Raw genomic sequence first — 22,947 nt, 5'->3', positions numbered from 1 at the left:
ATGTATTGTTCTATAGTAATTTAAATAAAATAAGGATAATTGACTAACAGACACAGAGGACACCTAAGGAATACTGCACTGTCTCATTTATCATTTGAACACAAAAATTAATCTTTCACAAAAGAGCAACCCTCAGCAGCCTTATCAACAGCGCTCCCTGGTGGACAGACTTCACCAGTCTCGGTTTAGAATCTTGATAATCTAGACTTATAAACAGGTAAAATAAGATGGAAAGAGATGCCAGAGGACTCACCCACACCAAAATGAATTTTATGTCTTTAATTCAAGTTAGCCAAAAATTACATTTCCTTATTTTTGTGTTTTTATTTTAGTCTATTCCACTCTCTCTCAAGACTATAATACCATGTTACTCTTTCATCAACCTGCCAGCATATCCTAATATATAATCTCATCCACATACACACACAATATATAATTTGTACCGCTCATACTTACAAAAGAAAACATGCATTGTTAATAAAGTCATAGAAAATGAAACTAAACCTCAGTTAATAAGGTTTAATGTACACATCGGATACATTCGATCTCTTACTTATGAAACTGACATTGGTATCAATATTCGTTAGTAAGGACGTCATGGTAAACGTAGGCAAGTGAACGCAACAATATCTTACATTATCGTCGCTTGGATTGAGCTTCTCTAGAAACCGATTAAACAAAAACAAAAACATACTAACAGCTAGATTAAAAGAGAATCGATATCAACCTCTAAAAGTAGAAAAATATACAGACATGTTTTTAATCAGTTCACTGGATTAATGAATTATTGTGAATCCAACCCTCTAACTACTTCAAGGACCAAGCACAGGGTAGAAAGACAATCAGATCCAGCTTTTTAATCTTCAACCGATTAATTAGAAAATTAAAAATGTTTATTGGCAATGAGTCTCAGTCAGAAATACCCAGAGCTCAGTGGTCATGGATCCGCGATAATGACTTCCAAGTTCACGGATACCCGGTGTGAGCCTGGCCTCTCCTATGTTGGCCAGATGTGGTCATCAACCCATCTGGATTCACACCACAGATTCAACATGTTCCCACAGAAATCAGCCTATTGATTCAAACTAGATCAACATTCATGTCTCAGCTCAAACCCAAGGCTAGTGTGTTCAAACTGTTAACTGTCTCTCTACAAGACCCTCCATCATGAGTTCTATTTTAGGTTTATTGATTTATTCCCACATTTACTTTCACATTTAGGAAAAAAAAAAAAAGAATAAAAACAAGGCAAAAGAGACCATATAATTAATTGTCTTATATAATTATCACTCAGATTGTGCTAGTGGTTGTGGAACTTTGTAAATCAGTGGTGTTCAAATGGTTCACCCTCTGGACCCTCTGGCTGTGATGGTTCAGTCCACCGACCCCACAGGCTGTGGGGTCCATCACATCCTCAGGCTCTGATAGCCAAAGCTAACAGAGTTGGAAATCAGAGTGATGGAACCCTTGCACGTTCGTTTTGATTGGTTATCGGTGATTATGACACTGCACAAGCCTAACCACAGTACTTTAAAACTCTTTACGTCGTAAACAGGTCATCATTCAGTCTATGAAATGTACTTGAAAACAATCACAAGGTTGGACCAATAGGAAGCAGAGACACTGCTATTCATAAATCGTTAAACTAAGAGGGGGAAGTCCACGATCCTTTCATGAAGACTCATCTGCAGAAACACAGTTCAATGCTGCAGACCCATTAATTCATAAACACACGGATGAAGCGATACTCGCCTATATCACACGCACCCTCTGCACTGGAAACAACCACAGATTGTGAGGGTTAAGCACACACATACACATGTGCGACAGCTCCCAGTTACCTAAAAAGCGAGTGACCAATTGAAATGTGTGACCAAAAAAACCAAGTTGTAGTTCTGACCACAGATCTCAGGACAGCTGGTAGGAAAACAGGTTGACAACGTCAACATCAAACTAAACTCTCCTTCTTCTAGCCTCAGGACCGATCGAAGGCCATCAACCCAAGGCCTTCCGCTACAGCCTCTGCCCAAGTGACGCTGAGCAAAGATACCTCGCCAGTCCCCCCTGACCTTTGACCTTTGTTCACAAATAAACACGGGTATTGAAGGAGGGCGGACAAGACACAATTTATACCACACAATATATATCCTATATCTCTATATCCAGCGATGTGTGGTAGGGATTTTATCCTAGTGGAACCAAACAACAAAAATATCAAAAACAGCTGGGATCAGTTGGACCGTCAGATGGACCAATAAGGGTTTCATTGTCAATACGGAGAACGTAGCAGCACGTGTGTGTGTGTGTGTGTGTGTGTGTGTGTGTGTGTGTGTGTGTGTGTGTGTGTGTGTGTGTGTGTGTGTGTGTGTGTGTGTGTGTGTGTGTGTGTGTGTGTGTGTGTGTGTGTGTGTGTGTGTGCCTACAGCAGTTATCCTATCAATATTTGTGTAGTGCTAGTGAGAAGTGAGAAGGTAAAAGAGACCGACAGAAAGTCACAGACAAAGCGGCCATCTTGCCGTCTCCCTAAAAAGAAAGCGGCCCCTCTCAGCTTGTTGTGTTCGTTCAACAAACCGGAAATAAACAGCCTCACAACAACAGACCTAAAATGGCTGCCTGCTGTCGCCAGCTCAGTGGCGCCTCCTTCCTGAACAACGAGGAGACTGAACTTCTCCACACACTCTCTTCCTGTTTCTGTCACCAACCGTTTGTGCCAACATGGAAACGCAAATCGTATTTATAGGATTTAATCCATTTGATTTAATCTACTCCCACTGACGATGGTAAAACTGCCACCTGCATGTCAACAAAAAACACCACATGTCATATTGAAAGTTTTAAAAAAATGGTTCATAACATCAGCCAACGGGTTGAAGGTCAAACGAAGCACGTCAATTGACCAATCAGGATTAAGGATTGGATTGTACAGCTCTCCACTGGGTGAATATTTGCTGTCGATTTAGTATGCTTTTGAGAACTGGTATTCAAGATTTAAAATAACCAATCATACACAAAATAAAGTATATATATAAATTGAATATGGCTGTTGATTGAAATAAAAAAACTTGTTCTGGGCGAGTGTATCCCATCTACTGAAAGTGAGGCGCTTCAGACGTCGACGAGGAACGGGACTAAACAGACGACCCAATGACTCTCATAAGTCAAAGGTCGTTCCCTGTGTCCATCACCTAGGATCGCACACGTTGGCTACCGCGGGGACACCAGGCACTTGGAGAAGAAACGCTCTCAGAAATTCTAAATCCCATTCCTAATAGACGTGTTAAATCCACCGGCCTGAAACCCTCACATCGACGCCGACAAATACTGTTTTGGAGGCTGTCGAATGGTGGATGAGAACAACTTCCTGCTTGACTCAGCATCAACTTCCTGCTAAACTTCCATAGCTTCCTGCCAAACTCAGCCTGTGTTCCATCCATCCTGAACAAGCCCCACAAGGGAACGGTAAAATAAACCTAAAGTGCTAAAAACAAACAGACGCCCTCGCAAACGATCACAAAAACATTTGTGGATCCTAGATTAAATATTTTGTACTTTAAAAACCTAAACTGTGTTAAAAAAGAGAAAAAAAAACAGGAAAAACACAGCAAAACGTGATGGGGTAATACTGGATGGAGAGGATAAGAGAAGGAGAAAGAGAGGGATGAATGGAGGAGCAGAGGATGAGAGAAGGTGAGAGAGAGAGGGATGGAGGAGCAGAGGATGAGAGAAGGTGAGAGAGAGAGGGATGGAGGAGCAGAGGATGAGAGAAGGTGAGAGAGAGAGGGATGGAGGAGGAGGAGGAGGAGGGAGAGAGAGAGATGGAGGAGGATTAGGGATGTAGGAGGGGGACGAGGAGGGATGGACTCGCGGGCGGTCACTCGCGGGCGGTCTTCAGCACCGAGTCCTCTCCCAGGATGTTGCAGAGCTCGTCCAGCCGGTGTTGCATCTTGGGTATCCCGGCGAGCTGGGACTCCAGCCGCTGCTTCTCCTCCGTGAGGGTGAGGCGCGTGGCCGTGTCCAGCTGCTCGAAGCGCCAGCCCCCCTCGCCGTCAAACTGCAGCAGGTGGGTGTGGTACTTCCTGTTGGGAGGCATCACGGGTAAACGCCAGGTCCGGAGGACAACGACCTCCGACAAGCTGATACAACGTGCTACGAGCAAACAAGAACTATACACTACACCAGAAGGAAGCAGAGCACAATATAAGGGAGATCATGGAGGACATTGGGACAGGTCTTACCAGAGGGATCTGTGTCTGTGTGTGAGTGAGACAGAGAAGCTACCAGAAAGAGGGACTGTGTATGATGGGCAGCAGGGAGACAGAGAGAGAGAGAGACACAGAGAGACACAGAGAGACACAGAGAGAGAGAGAGAGAGAGAGAGAGAGAGAGAGAGAGAGAGAGAGAGAGAGAGAGAGAGAGAGAGAGACTGTGTGTGATGGACAGCAGGGGAAAAGAGAGAGAGAGAGAGGTCTCACCAGAGAGAGGGTCTGTGTGTGATGGACAGCAGGGAGATGCCAGAATCCTTGGCGGCCTGGAAGATCTTCCCCTCCACGTCGATGCTGACTGCGCTGGTGCACTCATCCAGGAGTGCGTACTTTGGCCTGATTCACACACACACAAAGAGAGAGAAAGACACACACACACACACACACACACACACACACACACACACACACACACACACACACACACACACACACACACACACACACACACACACACACACACACACACACACACACACACACACACACACACACACACACACACACACACACACACTTAATGACATGCTGCTTAATCAGGATGCCCGTCATCACTTTGGTATTTTTAGACTGCAAGCTTGAGGCAGCAGTCACAGTGTTGTGCCTGTAGGGGGCGCCAACACAACCTGTAACCTGTTACTCTGAGCAGCCAAGAGTTAAAGCCCCAGCAATCTAGTCATTCAATTAAGAATGTTGTTGATGTGTGCGTGTATCTTTGTGTTTATGCGCACATGCATGGATGAATAAGCGTTGTATAGTCTCACCGATCAGAAAAACGTTCATGATCCTAACAAATTATTATTTGTTTGTGAAGCTAGAGGACATTCAGCTCCTCTGCCGTCTGATCTGTGAGGCTATTGGCAGATGATGGTTCATTCCAAACAAACGTACCCCAACTTGTATGCGAGAACGTGCAGGCGCGATAACATCTGTGTGCGAGAACGTGTGTGCGCGCGCGCGTGTGTGCGTGCGTGAGGGAACGTGTGCGTGAGAGAACATGTGTGCGTGTCTTGCCTGTGGTAGAACATGCGGGCCATGCCCATCCTCTGCTTCTCTCCTCCTGAGAGAACATCCTTCCAGTCCAGCTCTGCGTCCCAGCCTGCAGAGAGAGAGAACATCTAGCATCAGCTCAGAGGTCACCATCATCTAACCTCTCAGAGGTCACCATCATCTAACCTCTCAGAGGTCACCATCATCTAACCTCTCAAAGGTCACCATCATCTAACCTCAGCTCAGAGGTCACCATCATCTAACCTCTACAGCAGCCGTGTGCCCCCAGAAGGTGTGAAGAAACTAGTAGGACTGCTGGATGCCAGACAAACTTTCCAGGGGGACGTATTCATAATCTTATGATTGGGAGACTTTGGTGAAAGGTCAAACTGGTCCATAGAAAGAATAGTGTGGATTAGATTAGGTGTCCCATAGAGAGACCAGACCAGATGAATCATTGATGGGAGAGTTGGCTAACACCTATAGCCAAAACATTCAATGTTTAATAGAGGTCTTCAACATTAGGACGCTGGCTATGCCACGATAGCACAAGGGAGACAAGGGAGGGGGGACATTATCCTCCCAAAAGCCCTCCCCTTCCTCCCCCCTGCTCCGTCTCCCCCTTGATCCTCCTCCCTTGCCCCCTGCTCCTCCCTCTCCCTCTCCCTCCCCCTCCCCCCTCCCCCTCCTCCTCCCTCCCCCTCCCCCTGCTCCTCCCTCTCCCTCTCCCTCCCCCTCCTACCCCTCCCCCTCCTACCTCCCTCCCGGGTGACGATGTGGTTGAGGTTGACGATGTCCAGGATGGCCTCGAGGTGGGGGTCCCTGAGCCCCCGCTCCTCCATGTCCTCCACGGAGTCCGGGTAGATGACCTGGTCCCGCAGGGAGCCGATGGACATGTAGGGCCTGGACACACACACACACACACACACACACACACACACACACACACACACACACACGCACGCACGTTAGATCAACTGGTCCAGCAAGGCGCCCTTGGACACGTAACACAGAACAAAGAACATTGCACATGGCCGGAGGTAAACATTTGGCAACTTCAGGTGGCGTTTGCGTATTTGCTCGTTGGCTAATGTACAGCTGGGGTCCGAAGCGCTATGCTGCCCTTGTGTTCAAGCTAAAGGGCCGTGGTGGAAGATTAAATACAGGCTGTTCTAAGAAGACCTGCTTCGTGATTTGCGGTTCCAACATGGATCTTCAAACCTTTAAAAGGCTTTAGAAACATGGAAGTACAGCACTTTCATGTCACTGTTTCTCAGCTGCTCCTCCCCCGGTTGCATGCTATGTTGCTTTTTATAGGCCTCAGTTTGGTCTGGATGAGGGCGTGGTCTGCTAAACTAGGACGTGTCTTGTATCAGTACAGTGTGTTTTGTGTTTATACTGTATGCACTGTGTGTACAGGGTGGATACTGTGTCTACTGTGAGTGAGTGAGTGAGTGAGTGAGTGAGTGAGTGAGTGAGTGAGTGAGTGAGTGAGTGAGTGAGTGAGTGAGTGAGTGAGTGAGTGAGTGAGTGAGTGAGTGAGTGAGTGAGTGAGTGAGTGAATGCTTGCAGTACAGTTACGTGTTCCATGTGAGTTCCATAAAAGGTCCACACACAGCAGGAGGCTGACAGCTTGGTCGGGGTCACGTTACTCTTCAAAGTTGAGGACTGGTTCCTCGTCATTAATCAAAGGCTTCCACCTGAGTGACTTCCAGTGAACTCAGGTACACGTCATCACGGAGCAGGTAGGGGTAAGGGTGTCGTGCTGAAGGACGCCTTTTGGGAACGGACATCGATGATGGAACCCAGAACTTTTCAACAACCAAACCGCTATGCTTTCCTGAGTATAGTTAATTCTAGCTGGGTGAGGTGGTTTCATTCCAACATTGAAGCCACGGATGGTTTCTCTTCCCCAATATCCACTGCTCTGTTATGTCTAGACCTTTATCCCACTGTAGCGTCGCAATTGCAGAAGTGTCCATGAAGTCCAGAATTGGCACGACCATGTACACGGTAAGGTCATGTGACATAACCAGGACGCACCTGGTTTGCGTGTCGACAGTGTCTTGACTTGAATGGGAGAAGAACACGTCTAACAGCCCCCTACGTACATGTGTGTGAGGGTATACGCCTGCAGTGTGCGTGTGTGCGCGTTCTCTGCGTTGCATGGATGCGTGTGTATGTGTTTGTGTGTTCATGTCCTTGCCTTGCATGGACGTGTCCTTGCGTGTGCGCATGTCCTTGCATTGATGCGTTTGTGTGCTCGTGTGCTCGTGTGCGCGAAGTGCGGCGTGTGCGTCTGTGTGCGTACCTCTGGGGGATGTAGAACATGTGTTTGGGGGAGGGTTTGTAGAGCACGCCCCCGTAGACGGGCCAGAGGCCGCTGAGGATGCGGAACAGAGAGCTCTTCCCACAGCCGTTAGGGCCGGTGATCAGCAGGTGCATGCCCTCCTCCACCTGTGCGCGCACACACACACACACACACACACACACACACACACACACACACACACACACACACACACACACACACACACACACACACACACACACACACACACACACACACACACACACACACACACACACACACACACGATTATTCAGGAGCAAGTTGAAGCCATGCAGGTGATTGTTGAGGAAGTCAAGGAGGAGGGTCAAGGAGGAGGGAGGAAGGAGGTGGAGGGTGAGGGAGGAGAAGGAGAAGGTGAATAAGGAGCTCCACCTTGAAGTTGAGGCAGGAGACGACCACGTCTCCGTTGGGGGTGATGATGGGGACGTCCTCGCACACGATCCCTTGATCCACGTCAATCACGTGACCTGGAGAGAGACACGCACGCGCGCACACGCACCATTATTCACAGATCCCTGCGGTCTCAGACAGCCTGAGGACAGCGTCGCTAGCGCTGTCATTAGCCATGTGTGGACTCCGTGTCAAACATCCTAACCAGCATATTCTGCCTCGCCTAAGACAGTCGACTCGCCATGGTATGTGTGTCTACACAGGATGTGGTTATGCAAATAAACACAGCTGATAAGCCGCGTGCGTGAGAGATCTTCATCTCATGCTAATGCCTGTGTGTGTGTGTGTGTGCCAGTGTGTGTGTGCCAATGTGTGTGTCAGTGTGTGTGTGTGTGTGTGTGTGTGTGTATGGTGTTGGTCAGTGTGTGTGTGCGTGCGTGAGCTCTATCTAATGCTTATAGATTTAGTGTGACTGTGTGTGGGATCTCTTTCTAATGCTGTGAGTGCGTGTGTGCATGCGTTTTATCTCCATCTAATACGAATGCATTGTGTGTGTATCTTGTACTTTGTTTTAATCTCAGGGTCTGCCCACGCTAACGCTAACACCAACGCTAATGCTCAGGCTGGCGCTGACCTTTGATCTCCATCGGGCCCTCGATGTGCAGCGACGGCTGGTTCTTCATCTCGGCGCCGGTGGCGGTGGTGGACTCCTCGGAGCGCTTGTACACGCCCCGCTGCACCTCGCCAAACACCAGGAACATGTTGTGCACACGCGCCGTGTAGCCCGCCAGCTCCGTCACCTGGATACACACACGGGGGTGGAGGGTCATCCACGGCAACATCATCGACCGGTAGCACACCGTGACCCCGATACGAGTGATCACACAGGTCGAGGTCACCGGGTTTACCTCCGTTATCGCACGCATGTGAGAGAGAGTGAGTGAGTGGTAGAGAGATACAGAGAGAGAGTGAGTGATTGAGTGAGAAGGAGAGAGTGAGTGAGTGATCGGTAGAGAGATACAGAGAGAGAGTGAGTGAGTGAGTGAGTGAGTGAGTGAGTGAGTGAGTGAGTGAGTGAGTGAGTGAGTGAGTGAGTGAGTGAGTGAGTGAGTGAGTGAGTGAGTGAGTGAGTGAGTCAGCGAGTGAGCGAGTGAGCGAGTGAGTGAGTGAGTGGTAGAGAGAGATTAAAGAGTGAGTGATTGAGAGTACAAATAACTAAGTACAAAGCTGTTGATTTGACCGGGACAAAGAGAAATAACAAAACCAACAAACACAGAGTCCTCAGTCAAAGGTTAAATTGTACTGATAAATACCGGTGTTGTGTGACATTATGCTGCAAGACATTATTTCAACATTATAAGGACACCGTATGCCTTGGCTCATGAGCCCCTTAGAACATTGAGTCAAGCAGCACATTGTAGTAAGCAAGACAAATATTGAAATACCATAGCAATAAATGTCTCGAGTTGTGTTCTACTTATTAGACCAACACGGCCACAACTCTTCCACACAGATGGAACGGAAGAATATAAAGGCTCACATTTATACAACTGAACAAACCATTGCATGGAAGGGGGGACCTTCAAGGAAAGAAGGATTACAAACACCACTAGAAAGACAAGAGAGAAACAATGAGAGACAAACTGAGTGAGGGGGCCACAGGCTGTTGACTCAGCCGCCTCACGAGGAACCAACATCTCAGCAGGCGTCCTGCATGGTCACATGTGACTGAGGACATGCCAGCTGCTCTGGTATATTGATCAAAGGGCCTTCTGAGACCAGACGATACTCTGGAACAAATACCAGATTATGTTTGACTCTGAAGTGCAACTCAAACACCATCTTTGTGTGCATTTCTTTTAAAGAGATAAAGAAGAGACGAGAGGAACATTTTATGCATGCATTGTACGCAAACATACGCACAGCTATTAGTAAACAGAACTGTATGCTGTATGTCCTCGCACTTAAAAATAGTGGTCAGCGTCATGTAGCATTTTATCCTAGCCATCTTTGTTGTATGCAGGGAACGGGTTAAGCTAGAGATTGTTAGTGCGCACACACACACACACACACACACACACACACACACACACACCGCTGGAGCTGCGTGCCCCCCCCTGAGTGAGGAGGTGTGGAGCCGGAGCCCAGGGGGAGCCACCACCTTAGCTAACAGGCTGATTCAGCGGCTCAGCCGGGCGAGAGCCTCCGCACTGACGCAGCCCGACAGAGAGCCTGAGGCACGGTGTCGGTCCCCAGGCCATCAGGACGGGGAGCCGGGACCTCACCAGAGACCTCATTACGGTACACATGGTCCCTCTTATGGGCAGGCGCACACACGCACGCAGCCACACACACATACGCAGGCACCACACACACGCAGGTACACACACACACACACACACACACACACATGCAGGCAGGCACACACACGTTTTTCTAATGTTTGAATGTTTCTCACAGATCCTTAATTTACATCAAGACCTACCCCTATTGCACATAGTGTTGCTTCTTTTGACTGTTAATATTGTCCTTATTGCAGACACTGATAGAGCTCTGCCACTTTCACTTCACTGCATGTCCTGTATCTGAAGAACAAAGTTCCGGAATCTTTATCTCACTTACACAACCTTGCTGGTCCCAGAGAGAAGGGTGAGCAGAAGGAAGGAAGGATAATGTCAGCATGAACACTGGAGGCTGAGAACATCTGAAGCATGTTTTCACACGCCACACACTGGTTTAGGACGCAGTATTGAGCATGAATACAAATGGCAGGTCCATGCTTTTTCTACATGGCCGTCGGCACATGACGTACAGTATGTGTATGTAGTCAACGAGCTCTTGTTTGTTGCACCGGTTCTCTGTCCAGTTCCTTGTGGCTGTGCGTGCGTGCGTGCATGTGTGTGTGGCCATTAAAGATCAACAGATGGAGGATTAATCACAGCTAGGCACAATGAAAAATCCCCCACACACACACACACACACACACACACACACACACACACACACACACACACACACACACACACACACACACACACACACACACACACACACACACACACACACACACACACACACACACACACACACACACAGGGCTGACCGGTCGCTGTTTACAAGTTACTTCATGTATTAAAGCCGCCTAGCAAACAACGCCTCAGTGGGTCTTGTGACTGTAGTCTGCAGCACAATAGCCCAGCAAATATGTGGAGCGGCCACAATGTTATTCTACAGCAGCCACACGTGATGGAAGGTGTAGGGCCAAGGGTGGAGCAGTTTGTCCCGACCGGACAAGCTAGTGTCAGTCACAACAACACACACCCTCGCTAACACTTGTCTCTCTATCACAACACACACTCCCTAGAACCTGTCTCACCACCACAACACACAGCCTCGCTAACACGTGTCTCTCTACCACAACACACACTCCCTAGAACCTGTCTCACTACCACAACACACAGCCTCGCCGGAACCTGTCTCGCTCTACCTACCACACACACACACACACACACACACACACACACACACACACACACACACACACACACACACACACACACACACACACACACACACACACACACACACACACACACACACACACACACACAGCATAAGAATCACACACATTCACAAAGCATAACAATAACAAACTCGCCCCACCCACCGTGCATGGGATGCACCAGACTCAGCAGACAGGCATGCGGTGCTGCAAGAACACATTGCTTCAGGAATGCGTTCCTTCGCTACCTGCGCGTAACTCTGCTGCCATGGGCACACGCCTCAGCCCAGACAGCGGGCTACAGCCCTGCACTGAGCACGCTCACATCCACACACACACACACACACACACACACACACACACACACACACACACACACACACACACACACACACACACACACACACACACACACACACACACACACACACACACACACACCACAGCCCGCCCTTCTCATCATCGCCCCGGGCTACTGTGTTTTGCATCGTGACTCGGGGCATAGGGCAGAGAAGCAGCTCAACAGGTTGGATCTCTCCCACATCAAATCAATAAAACCACACGCTGCCCTGACACACCCACTCAGAGCCACCTGCAGAATGATCTCCGATGCGGGCCAACAGTGTCCAGGATCCTGCCGTCAGCCTGCAGAGGGACGGAACCAAGGACCTTCCAGCTTGATCCAATTCCCACGATGCATTGCTTTACCCCTGACCTTCATTTACCTAAATGTATTATGAAACCTCAACTTAACCGTTTCAATGAGAATGTTGCTCTGCCTGCACCCAGGCGACCTTAAAGTGAGTCGAGGCGAGTTTCAGACTCATGTGTGGCGAATAACGATCCAGTCCACACGATGGGCCTTATTCTTCCAGTAAGTAACAAGAACATTGTACGTACTACTGTATTCAACTAACACATGCACTTCAAGAAAGAAACAGAACAGACCCCCCTTTCACAGCCCAATCCTCTTACAGACCTCCAGACAAAAGGTCCATTCTGACGGCCTTAGGCATGTTTGCTGTTCTGCTCTTGTTTATGTATGAAGAAATTAGTATTTCACATACCATTGATTTAAATCGAACACTGCTGCATAGACTATAGTAGGGCAACTCAAGAGTATTGACCTGCGACCTTCACCCCTTAGCCTCCACTCTGTCACACTAACCTCTGTACATACCTACTGCTGCTGTGAGCCTTTCAGCCACAACACTCTGAATACAAACGGCTACCGTGTCTGATTAAAAGGTCCGGAGATCTAATCTCAGCAAAACATACCTACTACACCTGCCGTGTCCAATTTAAATACTTTCCTTCTTACCAGATATACATAAGATAAGAAACAGATACAGTAGATATTATCACTTCATGAAAGAAGTCCTAACAGCAGTAACAACACTCTAATATAACTATCACTGTATTCCCTCTGGGTGAAACTGATGCTGCTTTCAGTGCATGTGGAAACCCAAAACACTGGCACTGCTTCTATCTATGGACCATTTGCTCTCATAATGTCGGCACTTTCATATTGTTTGAATGCATGTCTGTTTGACCGCAAGTGTTTGCTTTGCCTCCCTGTTTTAATAGAGTAAATATCAGGATCTAATTGTACCTTGACATTGTTTTGCTGGACTGACCAATAAGTGATTCAAGTGGCTCAAACATGGCCGCCGCCGCTCACCTCCTTGTACGAGGACATGATCCTCTCGATGGCGTCGGCACCGGACACCAGCAGGTTACGGGCCGTGGTGAACGCCTCCGTGCGCTCGCTCACCATCACCTGGACCGGGCCGTCAACCACTTCTACAGAGGGAGAGAGACATAGAGAGACAGAGGGAGAGAGGGGGAGAGAGAGACATAAGGAGACAGAGACAGAGACACAGAGGGAGCGACACAGAGGGAGCAACACAGAGAGAGGGAGAGAGACAGAGGGAGAGAGGGGGAGAGAGAGACATAAGGAGACAGAGACAGAGACAGAGACACAGAGGGACCGACACAGAGGGAGCAACACAGAGAGAGGGAGAGAGACATAGAGAGACAGAGGGAGAGAGGGGGAGAGAGAGACATAAGGAGACAGAGACAGAGACACAGAGGGACCGACACAGAGGGAGCAACACAGAGAGAGGGAGAGAGACACAGAGAGACAGAGGGAGAGAGGGGGAGAGAGAGACATAAGGAGACAGAGACACAGAGGGACCGACACAGAGGGAGCAACACAGAGAGAGGGAGGGAGAGAGACGGACAAGAGACAGAGCGAGAGAGAGAGACAGATTTATGGTTATGGAATAGTTTATGGTTATCTTGACAAGCTAAAGTTGCTCCGGTACAGCCTTCTCGTTTACAGCCCTAATATAACAGGACGAATCGTTTAAGTCACCTGCAGTGATATCTGCTGCTTGTTTATGGTTATTAGACTATCAATTGGTTGGTCATATACTACAGGTTATTTACTTATCGTTTCCGCTACGAGTAGCAGCTAAGGCATCCCTAATACTCAATGATTTGTAGTATGTATGCAATATGTTTCTAACACAAAATATACATTTAAACTCATAACACAGTTTAGGAGAATCCTTCAGGCTTCCCCCTTGAACGCTTACAGTTTAGCATTGTGCAGATTATTTACATTGTTCAGTGTTTTAATCAACCCTTAATATAAGCATTTACTAAGTGTCCAGGCATTATCAGACTTAACAACCTGATTGTGGAAGGATCCCACCCTGTCACTGCCCACCTTGCCCGTGTACAGCGGTCAGTGTATTGTATAACTGTGTATGACAATATGGTGAATAAACCTGAAAGACTGGACCACGGAAGTCCAGCGAAACGTGTATCCTGACCCCAGGGCTGCCTATGCGTCCCTCTCGCTGATATCAACACATCAAATCATTTGAATAGATTTGTTAAATAGATCCCACCCAAAACCTCTACTGTGCGAACCACATGCTCCCTGGGATTGAGCTCATCAAATTACAACTCCTGAACCGCGATGAAATGATCAGTGCAGGGCCAGTAAAGTGAAAATACAGAACGCAGGTTGGATTTAGGTTGAATGGCAATCATAGCCGTCCCTGAAGGAGGAAACCCACTTCTGTGTTACTTCCTTCTCAAGGGGGATTCCCTTTCGGGAGTAAAGCATTTAGAGGGCTTAGGTGAATACTATAGTTAGGGTGTCATGTACTGTGGGCCTGTGAAGCCCTTTGAGACTGTTGCTGGGTGTAAGGGCTCCAGACCTTTGAATTGACTTGAATTAGTTGTCTTTCCTGGGTCTCAGACTGTGTGATAATGTTGTGTACACTGATTTGATATGCAATGGCAAGATACTTCCAGGCGACCACCCACAACTGTGTTCCCTCAACGCGATCGGGTCCCTGCCTGAAGGATTCTCCGATCACCACGGGGGGGGGGGGGCGATCTGACCAATCGGACTCGAGCTCTCACCCATGTCGGCGAATCCGGTGGCGGTGATGATGGGCACTGCCACCATGACCAGGCCGGCGGCGCTCCACACGTACTTCATGAGGAACTGCTCCACCATGACGTACCACAGCCGCTTGGACAGGATGAGGTTCATCTGGTCGGCCAGCGCCGCGTAGCACTTCTGCAGCTGCCGCATCTCCACCTGGGAGAGAAACAATGAGCCACCGGAGAGAGACAGTTTAACCACCTGGGAGAGAGACAGTTTAACCCCCTGAGAGAGAGGGAGACAGATTAACCACCTGGGAGAGAGACAGTAAGCCACCGGAGAGAGAGAGACAGATTAACCCCCTGAGAGACAGTTTAACCCCCTGAGAGAGAGACAGATTAACCACCTGGGAGAGAGACAGTAAGCCACCGGAGAGAGAGAGACAGTTTAACCCCCTGAGAGACAGTTTAACCCCCTGAGAGAGACAGATTAACCACCTGGGAGAGAGACAGTTTAACCCCTCCTGACTGTTAACCACTCATGACATCAGCTGACAAATCTCTACCTGAGAGAGACAGTTTAACCACCTGAGAGAGAGACCGTTTAACCCCCTGTGAGAGACACAGTTTAACCCCTTCCTGACTGTTTACCCCTCAGTCATCACACACGCACGTCAACCACGGTGGCTTTAGATCCCGGCCTGCTCATGCTTGGGGATTGTACCCAGTACCTTTCGTTTGGGTGTATGAAAGCATAACCGCTCTGCCGCCCGCTGTTTGTACAGTAGTATCACTGTTGCTATCGCTTTGTTATGAGGGTTTCCATGCGGTGGTTTTGTTTACGTTGCTTTGGAAATGAGAGATAGAACCCAGCACCTTTCAGCTTGGACTGAAGCATTACGCTTCATCTGTCACTCTTCTATTAATATTGTCATTATGTATTTATTAATGTTTTTTTTTTTTATTATTGACCTATTTCGGGAAAGGTTTGCTCAAGTTGGATTCTCATGTCAATAAAGAGTTAATGGGTAATAATCTCTACAAAAACCTTTACGCTTGTAAAGAAATCAAGTGCGGAGAGGTTGGAGGGATCTCTCCTGCTCTGCAGCCTCCTGTACCAACATCACTCATGTGTAAACAACTGCTCAGAGTGACCTACATACATCCATACTAACTATGCGTAACTAAAGATTTACTAACTGTTGACAACTGTTTAGGTAAGATACTAACTGGTGACCACTGTTGGGGTAGGACGCCCCACACTTTTAAGAACATCTTTCTGATCCGACCGAGTTGCTTACGCTGTGTCCCGCATAGAAAGCGATCTCCTCGGCGTTCGCGATGATCCTGGAGTGCACGTAGCGCAGGTACCCCTTCCTGTTCGCCTCCTCCGCCACCAGCTTCCCGAACTTTGGCGAGCAGGCGCGCAGCACCTTGGCCGTGGCGAAGACCACCAGGCCTGCCAGCAGAGTGGGCGCCGTGGCGTTAGCCCCCCTGGAGCGGGCGGTCTGGATCAGCGTGTAGGACGTGAGGACTACGTCCAGGATGGGCTTGGTGAGGTTGGAGTAGAGATGCGCCACGGACTGGGAGAACATCATGACGTCCTCGGTGAGAGACTGGTCCGGGTTGGCCAGCCGCCCGTCCATGTGGCTGACCCGGTAGTAGGTCTGGTCCGTGAAGTAGGTCCGGTAGGCATGGTCCACCAGCCGCGTGCGAAACGCCAGCGCCAGCTTGCACTCCAGGTAGCGGATCACGCTGTTGACGAAGGTGGCCGGGATGGCGATGAGCAGCCACTTCATCAGCTGCAGCATGAAGTTCTGCGGGTTCTTCTCAACGATCGACTTGACGATCTTCCCGTCCAGACTCGCCACGAATATGGACAGAAACGTCCTTGAGATTAACGCGACGGAGTGTAACGACAGCAAGGCCAGCTCTTTTGACAGGAGTTTGGGGAAGAGGATCTTGAGGAGGTCCAGTATCTGCTTGAAGAACAGAGCGTTCAGCTCCGGGGAGGGCTTCTTCTTGGGCTCCGCGAAGGACTTCACCACCAGAGCCGTTGAGCCGTTCTCCACCTTGGAGATCTGCGTGTTGTTCCTGCAGCCCTGCCGCCTCGAGACACGTTTCCAGATGATGGGATACAGGGTCCTGATGCCGTAGGCGGCGGCCGCCAGGACCACGGCTCGTTTCGCGGCGGTCGTACGGTCCCATTTCACTTTAGACGCCGCGTCCAGGATATAGGACATGTTGTTCCCGATCCCGGTGCACGAATACCGCGCGGTTCAGTCGTCCTCGCGTGCTATCGATCGGAAACGAGTGAAAATGGGGAAATCATACGAAAGAAATGCGACGCAAAAGGAGAATACCCTTTGATGTTTTGGCGTGAAGATGGCCTGCACCGCGGACCGCTACATCCTGCTTCCCAGCGTCGTTCCGCTGTTGCGCTGTACCGTCTAGCCGTTTCATTGGCCGGGGCTGCGACTCCGCCTGCCGCTGATTGGCTGAGTAACAGAAGGTATGCAAATTAGTCTACTGTACTGCCCTTTACGTAACACAGAGAGAGATCGCTTTACACTGACAACCAAGCTATTTTTAAACAGTGCTGGTCGAGAAACTTAAATGTATTTTGTTTTTTAGATTTTCTTTGGTGTTATTTTGTATTTTATTTTGGCATCTTACTTTCTAACTGTTTGGGGGATGTTAAGGCATGTTTCCAATGCCTATACAACCTGAATAAAAGCCTTTTGATAATAGTTGATAGCATAAAGATATGTATACGAAGGTCAGGATGCTATTCAAAGAAACATTTGTACCTTAAGATTGTAAAAAAGTAAACTTTAAACCCCAGTCGACGTGTCCTCTTTGTGTTTCGACGTAAATAACTGTTGACGTAAAGTGGGCGTTTCCTTAATATGCTTAAAGCGCGTGGCGGGACGCAGAAAACGTCGAAAACGTGTGTTTCGCTCGAGCAACAGAAACATATCGAGATATTAATTTAATTCGACAATAATCTCATTTATTTGAATGAATTAATAATCGTTAGTCACTATATTTGTTACTTTAACCACACACCCGTAACACATGTCATTGCTTTAGGCTTAACTTTTATTTACGATAGTCTGTGACATCTGTTATCTGAGAATGAACTGGGTCGGCGGGGCAAGGTGCGACTGGATTCATATAATGCATAATCTTATGGAGAAGTTGTTTATAGTTGTACCTTAATGTTATATAGCTGTACCTTATTGTAATGATGTAATATAGTTGTAATAGACCACAGTTGCCCTATGGGGCAACTGTGCCTACCAGTGTAGTCTAATTCTAATATATAGTTAATCAAGTTATTATGTTGATGAGTCTTGCTCGCTCCCATGTTATGGTTGAATCTTAGTCTTTTAGACATGATCTATTTCTAATAAAAATCCCATTGGATTTACAGGAGTCGGTATATGATGAGAGGTGACACCAAAAAGCAAAGGGTAAGTAAACTTACGAGAAAGAAAAAGCATTCTGAAACCCGAGACTGAACTTTTTTGTGATAGTTTGAGGATTAAAACGAATAGTTACTCTAGTTTTGGCCTTCAGGAATTCTTTGAGAAGAAGAAGATGAACAGTAAGCTCCACAACCTGGGCATCCCCGTCCCCACCTCGCACAAGGGCACCGGGTCAGGCAGTATGGACCTGGTGACTCTGTTCATAGTCAACCAGATCGCGGCCAAGAAGGAAATCAAAGGTGAGAATCAGTCTGACACACACATGTTTTTAGACGTATATGGACCCAGATAGGAAGAGGGATACGATAAGATGGCACAAATAACTTTGAAAATGTGGGAGTCGCAGCATAAAGTACATGATGGAAGTACAGTTAGGGCATTTAGCAGACGCTTTTATCCAAAGCGGCTTACAATAAGTACATTTGTCAGAAGAAAGAGAAACAACAATGTATCTCTGTTGGTACAGTAAGGATGTTAACACTAAAAATCGTTAGGTTAACCCATTCCCTGCATACAACAAACGAAGAAGAAATTAAAATGAGATGAGGCCTACAATGAACTATGTATATACACAGCATGAATCAAAGATTCAACGGTTTTAAGCAAGAGCATGAGAAGGTTTCGGGCTGTGATTCCAGACAAGCCTGTGGTGACGGTTCTGGGAGATGGGAAAGGACGCATGAAGAACCGACCGCTAGAGCTTCCCATGAGCCCCGGCTCTCCCTCCCAGCTCAGCCTGTCTGAGAGTGAGCCCTATTACAGGTAAGCTGGCTGAAAGTCAGCCATGATCCCATGGAAAATCATGTTTCATTCCCTCAAGACACTGCATACAATATTGCAGTTGCATTCATTTTACCCTCTTGTTGAAGATAGGATTAGCAATAAATGTACATCTACATTCACATTTAGGGCATTAGGCAGACGGTTTTATCCAAAGCGACTTACAAAAAGTACATTTGTAAGAAGAAAGAGAAACAGCAATATATCTATTGAGGCTATGCAGAGTATAGGTGAACTCTGAACAAGTGAGTCCTGCCTATACATTAAATTGCACTACATGCAATCTATATGACTTTGAACTTCAAGATATGATGCAAGTGGTGACCTGAACCAGTATCTTCAGTACATTATCTATGATCTGACTCAATGCTCAGTGTATACCGACTTGTGTACGGATGTCAATATGTTTCTAGTTTATTATTTGTTTTGTCCCATCTGTTCGTTCCTTCCTCCCTTAACTCCTTTCTACCTTCCCTATGTCCTTCGCTCCTCCCTCGTCTCCTAGTGTTCAGAGAGTGAAGCGGAGGAAACCCCTCATGTCAGATGCCTTCAGGTGTCAGCAGGTGAGCATGTGACCCACTTATCTTCACCACCAGTGGGAGCACATCTGGTATCTCTGGGGCACAACAGCATGTATCTGATACGTGTTCCTGACTAGCGCGCCTTTAGCTAATGAAGCATCTAGTACATTTACATTTCGAGCATTTAGCAGACGCTTTTATCCAAAGCGACTTACAATAAGTACATTTGACAGAAGAAAGATACAGTGAGCATGTTCATAGGAACAAGTGCCAAGTACTAACAATTGCTAGGTTAACCCATTCCCCATACATAACAAAGATAGCTAGGGTAAGATGCTACACAATGCTTAGTACTTGACATGTGGTGTACCATGTATCTGATAGATACCTGGTCAATACAACTTCTAGTGCCATCATATAATCAGTGTTTGATATGTATTTCACCCGTGGTACATACATGGCACATGTTTTGTGTGCTACATACTGGGCCAATGAAACATGTGGAGGCGACTAGAGTCATGTTTCCGGCGGTCTGCTCCATCCCCCAGCTGTCCCCGGTGCTGGAGTCTAGCTTCTCCGACCACAAGTCCTCAGACCCGGTCAAGCGCCACGTCCCTCCCGGCCTCAGCCCCTCCTCCTTAGCCTGCTCTGCCTCCTCCAGACCTGGCCCTGGAGGTAGCTCACACTGTTTCCTCACTCAAACCACTTCCTCAACACAGTGTTTTCGACACGCCAATTTCCTTTAGCTGTTAGGAAACCCTTTTCCGTTTTATGAGACCAAGTCAACTGTTTGACTTTTGACTGTAGGTTCCGTATGCTGGGATGTGTTTGTGTGTTTTGCTCAGTGAGATAGCCATCACAACCGAATGTAACAATATACGGTGATGTGCGGTCTGAAACGGGCCTCTTTGTACTTTCACTGACTATATGTAACTTTGGAATATATCAATTGCAAAGTCAAGGACAGGGGAGCATGGGGAGTCAGTCAGTGTTGGTTTGGTGGTTTGTTAGCAGTGTTTCCAAGGCGACCAGACCTCCAGCATCGAAACCTGTCCCAACTCCATCCCTGCACTCCGTCTCCTCCAGCATGGACCACCTCGGACCTCCAGGACACACAGGTACCGGGAGAACCCGATCCACATTCAAGGGCCCCCACACTACCACCATGTGTGATGCTGCTAAGGCCCCTACACTACCACCATGTGTGATTCTGCTAAGGCCACTACTAAGTGGGTGACTAATCAACTGTCCACCAGGTTATGTAATAGGGCCTTCATAGGACTTCATATGGTGTGTAGATTGGAACAGTAGTGTTTTAGATACAGGTCATACTTGGTGTTTAGGCTCCTGGGATTGCTGCCCTGGACATATTTCCCTGAAGGTTTTCCCTACTCTTTCCTAGTCAAACAAACCAGATTATATACATTATACACCAACTTCCAAGCACTAATCCGTGTTTTGGTTTTGTTTCCTAACGTTCCAACTGAGAGTCCCATAATGGTGTCTTCTGTGTTGAGTTCCGTCCCTTCTCCCGACCCGGGCCTATGAGGGACGTGACCCAGTGGTCCTCAGGATCCAGCATGCCCTGCTACCTCTCCGACCCCCAGTCGGTCTCCAGAGCCCTCTTCAGAAGCCCTCTCCTCCAGTGAGTGGGCCCTCGTTAGCCTCTGACTCAATCACTTTGAGGTCAGGAAGACGTGTAACTTTACATTTACATTTACATTCAGGGCATTTAGCAGACGCTAAATGACACTTACAATGAGAACATTTGTCAGAAGAAAGAGAAACAACAATATAACGCTGTCGGTATAGTAAGGATGTTAGTAGAACCAAGTGCCAAGCACTAACAATCATTAGGCCAACCCATTCCCCGTCTACAACAAAGATAGCTAGGGTAAGATGCTAGACGATGTTGGCGGCACCAGGCAGAAGTTGCTCTGGTCTTTGTTTACAGGGATGGCCTGGCCAGGGATCAAGAAGGCTTCTCTAGTTTTCCAATCAGCCAATCAGAGGATAGGCTGCCTCTGCTTGGCTTCACACTGGACCCATCAGAGACAGAGGAGCCGTTTGAGGAAGAGCTTTTCAGTGGATTTGGTGGGGAAGGTAGTCACTACTTTGGAAAAGTCTCTAAAAACACAAATCACATTCTGCTGTTTCTTTTAACCTTCCATTTGGTTTCAGCTTCTAATTTCCTGAGGTTGCAATCAGAAATTAATCTGATTGAGGACACACCGGCCGCTGTTTCAACCTTACAGTAAGCTCCTTAAACTGAACTGAATGTGTGAAACTCATTTTTGATTGATATCAATGTAAACAGCCTTTTTTGCAGAGAGTCTTTTCTCCTGTTTAAAAGTGAATTGTTTCATCCAGGAGCCCCAGAGATCCACAGAGAGCTGACTGCAAGGACAAAACCATAACACTGGCAGGCCCCTCAAACTTACAGTTTTGCTGCCCCCAAGTGGCCGTGATGGACACATTACAACAACACAAAGCAAGATAAAACACCAGAAATCAAAATTTGGGTCCTTAAATTAACACCGTTCTTCAGGGACTATGTCTTATTGGATCTTCACAGATGCTTATTGGTTATTAAAGTAAATTAAATGTATACAACACCCAGGTGGTTTGGTATACTGACAGACATAATGGTGAGGATAATGGCGACATTCATTCTCGTCATTTGTTTGCTCTGTTTTTTGCCTCATCCGTCAGGTGCCCAGCTGCACAAACAGGAGCCCTGGTGAGTGTTAACGTCACCACCCATGACATCAGGGAGTTCATGTGCTGATGGGCAACAACCTCACTCTGTTTCCACACCTTCCAGCCTGCCTGGAATGTTCCCCCAGCTACTCCCCCACAGACTGCGGCTGCAGCTCAGACTCCGAGAGTGTACGTTCAAATATTATATCAATGTTTATTATTACCCGACTCGGCGCTTCTGACAGTTCTGTTCAATGACATACTGATTGATTTCTGATTGTTTGGTGATGGATTGCTGATTGATTTCTGATTGTTTGGTGATGGATTGCTGATTGATTGCTGATTGGTCCCCTGGTGGTGAATCGTGAATCGTGGTGAATCGTTAAATGTGAAGCTCTCCACTCTGCAGTCGTCTCCCTGTGTGTGACAACAGCCCACAGGCTGTGGTTTTAAAAAGAGCCGTGTGTTTCAGGACGCAGCCGACTGCCAGCTGTGTCTGCTCGCCGGACGCTGCAACACCTCGGAGGACGTGAACGCCCTCAACAAGAGCTCC

At 47.7% G+C, this 22,947-nt stretch overlaps 2 protein-coding genes across 2 annotated transcripts; one reads left to right on the top strand and one right to left on the bottom strand.

Annotated features, from left to right (window-relative positions):
• Nucleotides 1–17,332, bottom strand: LOC130372448 (ATP-binding cassette sub-family D member 2-like). The gene is made up of 10 exons (XM_056578452.1): nt 16,204–17,332; nt 14,939–15,119; nt 13,179–13,300; nt 8,630–8,795; nt 7,978–8,072; nt 7,564–7,709; nt 6,010–6,155; nt 5,277–5,361; nt 4,473–4,598; nt 1–4,076 (listed from the first exon to the last, which is right to left on the bottom strand). The coding sequence occupies exons 1-10, from the start codon at nt 17,143–17,145 to the stop codon at nt 3,872–3,874; spliced, it is 2,214 nt and encodes a 737-aa protein (XP_056434427.1). The 5' UTR covers nt 17,146–17,332; the 3' UTR covers nt 1–3,871.
• Nucleotides 17,333–17,467: 135 nt separating this feature from the next.
• LOC130372449 (uncharacterized) lies at nt 17,468–22,294 on the top strand. Its single transcript, XM_056578453.1, has 11 exons — nt 17,468–18,063; nt 18,339–18,378; nt 18,485–18,632; nt 19,032–19,155; nt 19,679–19,736; nt 20,243–20,369; nt 20,706–20,812; nt 21,212–21,339; nt 21,649–21,797; nt 21,876–21,948; nt 22,065–22,294. Exons 1-11 carry the CDS (start codon nt 18,041–18,043, stop codon nt 22,192–22,194), a joined length of 1,107 nt encoding a protein of 368 aa, XP_056434428.1. The 5' UTR covers nt 17,468–18,040; the 3' UTR covers nt 22,195–22,294.
• Nucleotides 22,295–22,947: the final 653 nt, after the last annotated feature.

The sequence above is a fragment of the Gadus chalcogrammus genome, chromosome 19 (assembly GCF_026213295.1).
Source record: "Gadus chalcogrammus isolate NIFS_2021 chromosome 19, NIFS_Gcha_1.0, whole genome shotgun sequence".
In the NCBI taxonomy this organism is placed as follows: domain Eukaryota; kingdom Metazoa; phylum Chordata; class Actinopteri; order Gadiformes; family Gadidae; genus Gadus; species Gadus chalcogrammus.
The sequence above is the reverse complement of the archived record's forward strand: the minus strand, read 5'-3'. Positions and strand labels throughout refer to the sequence as shown.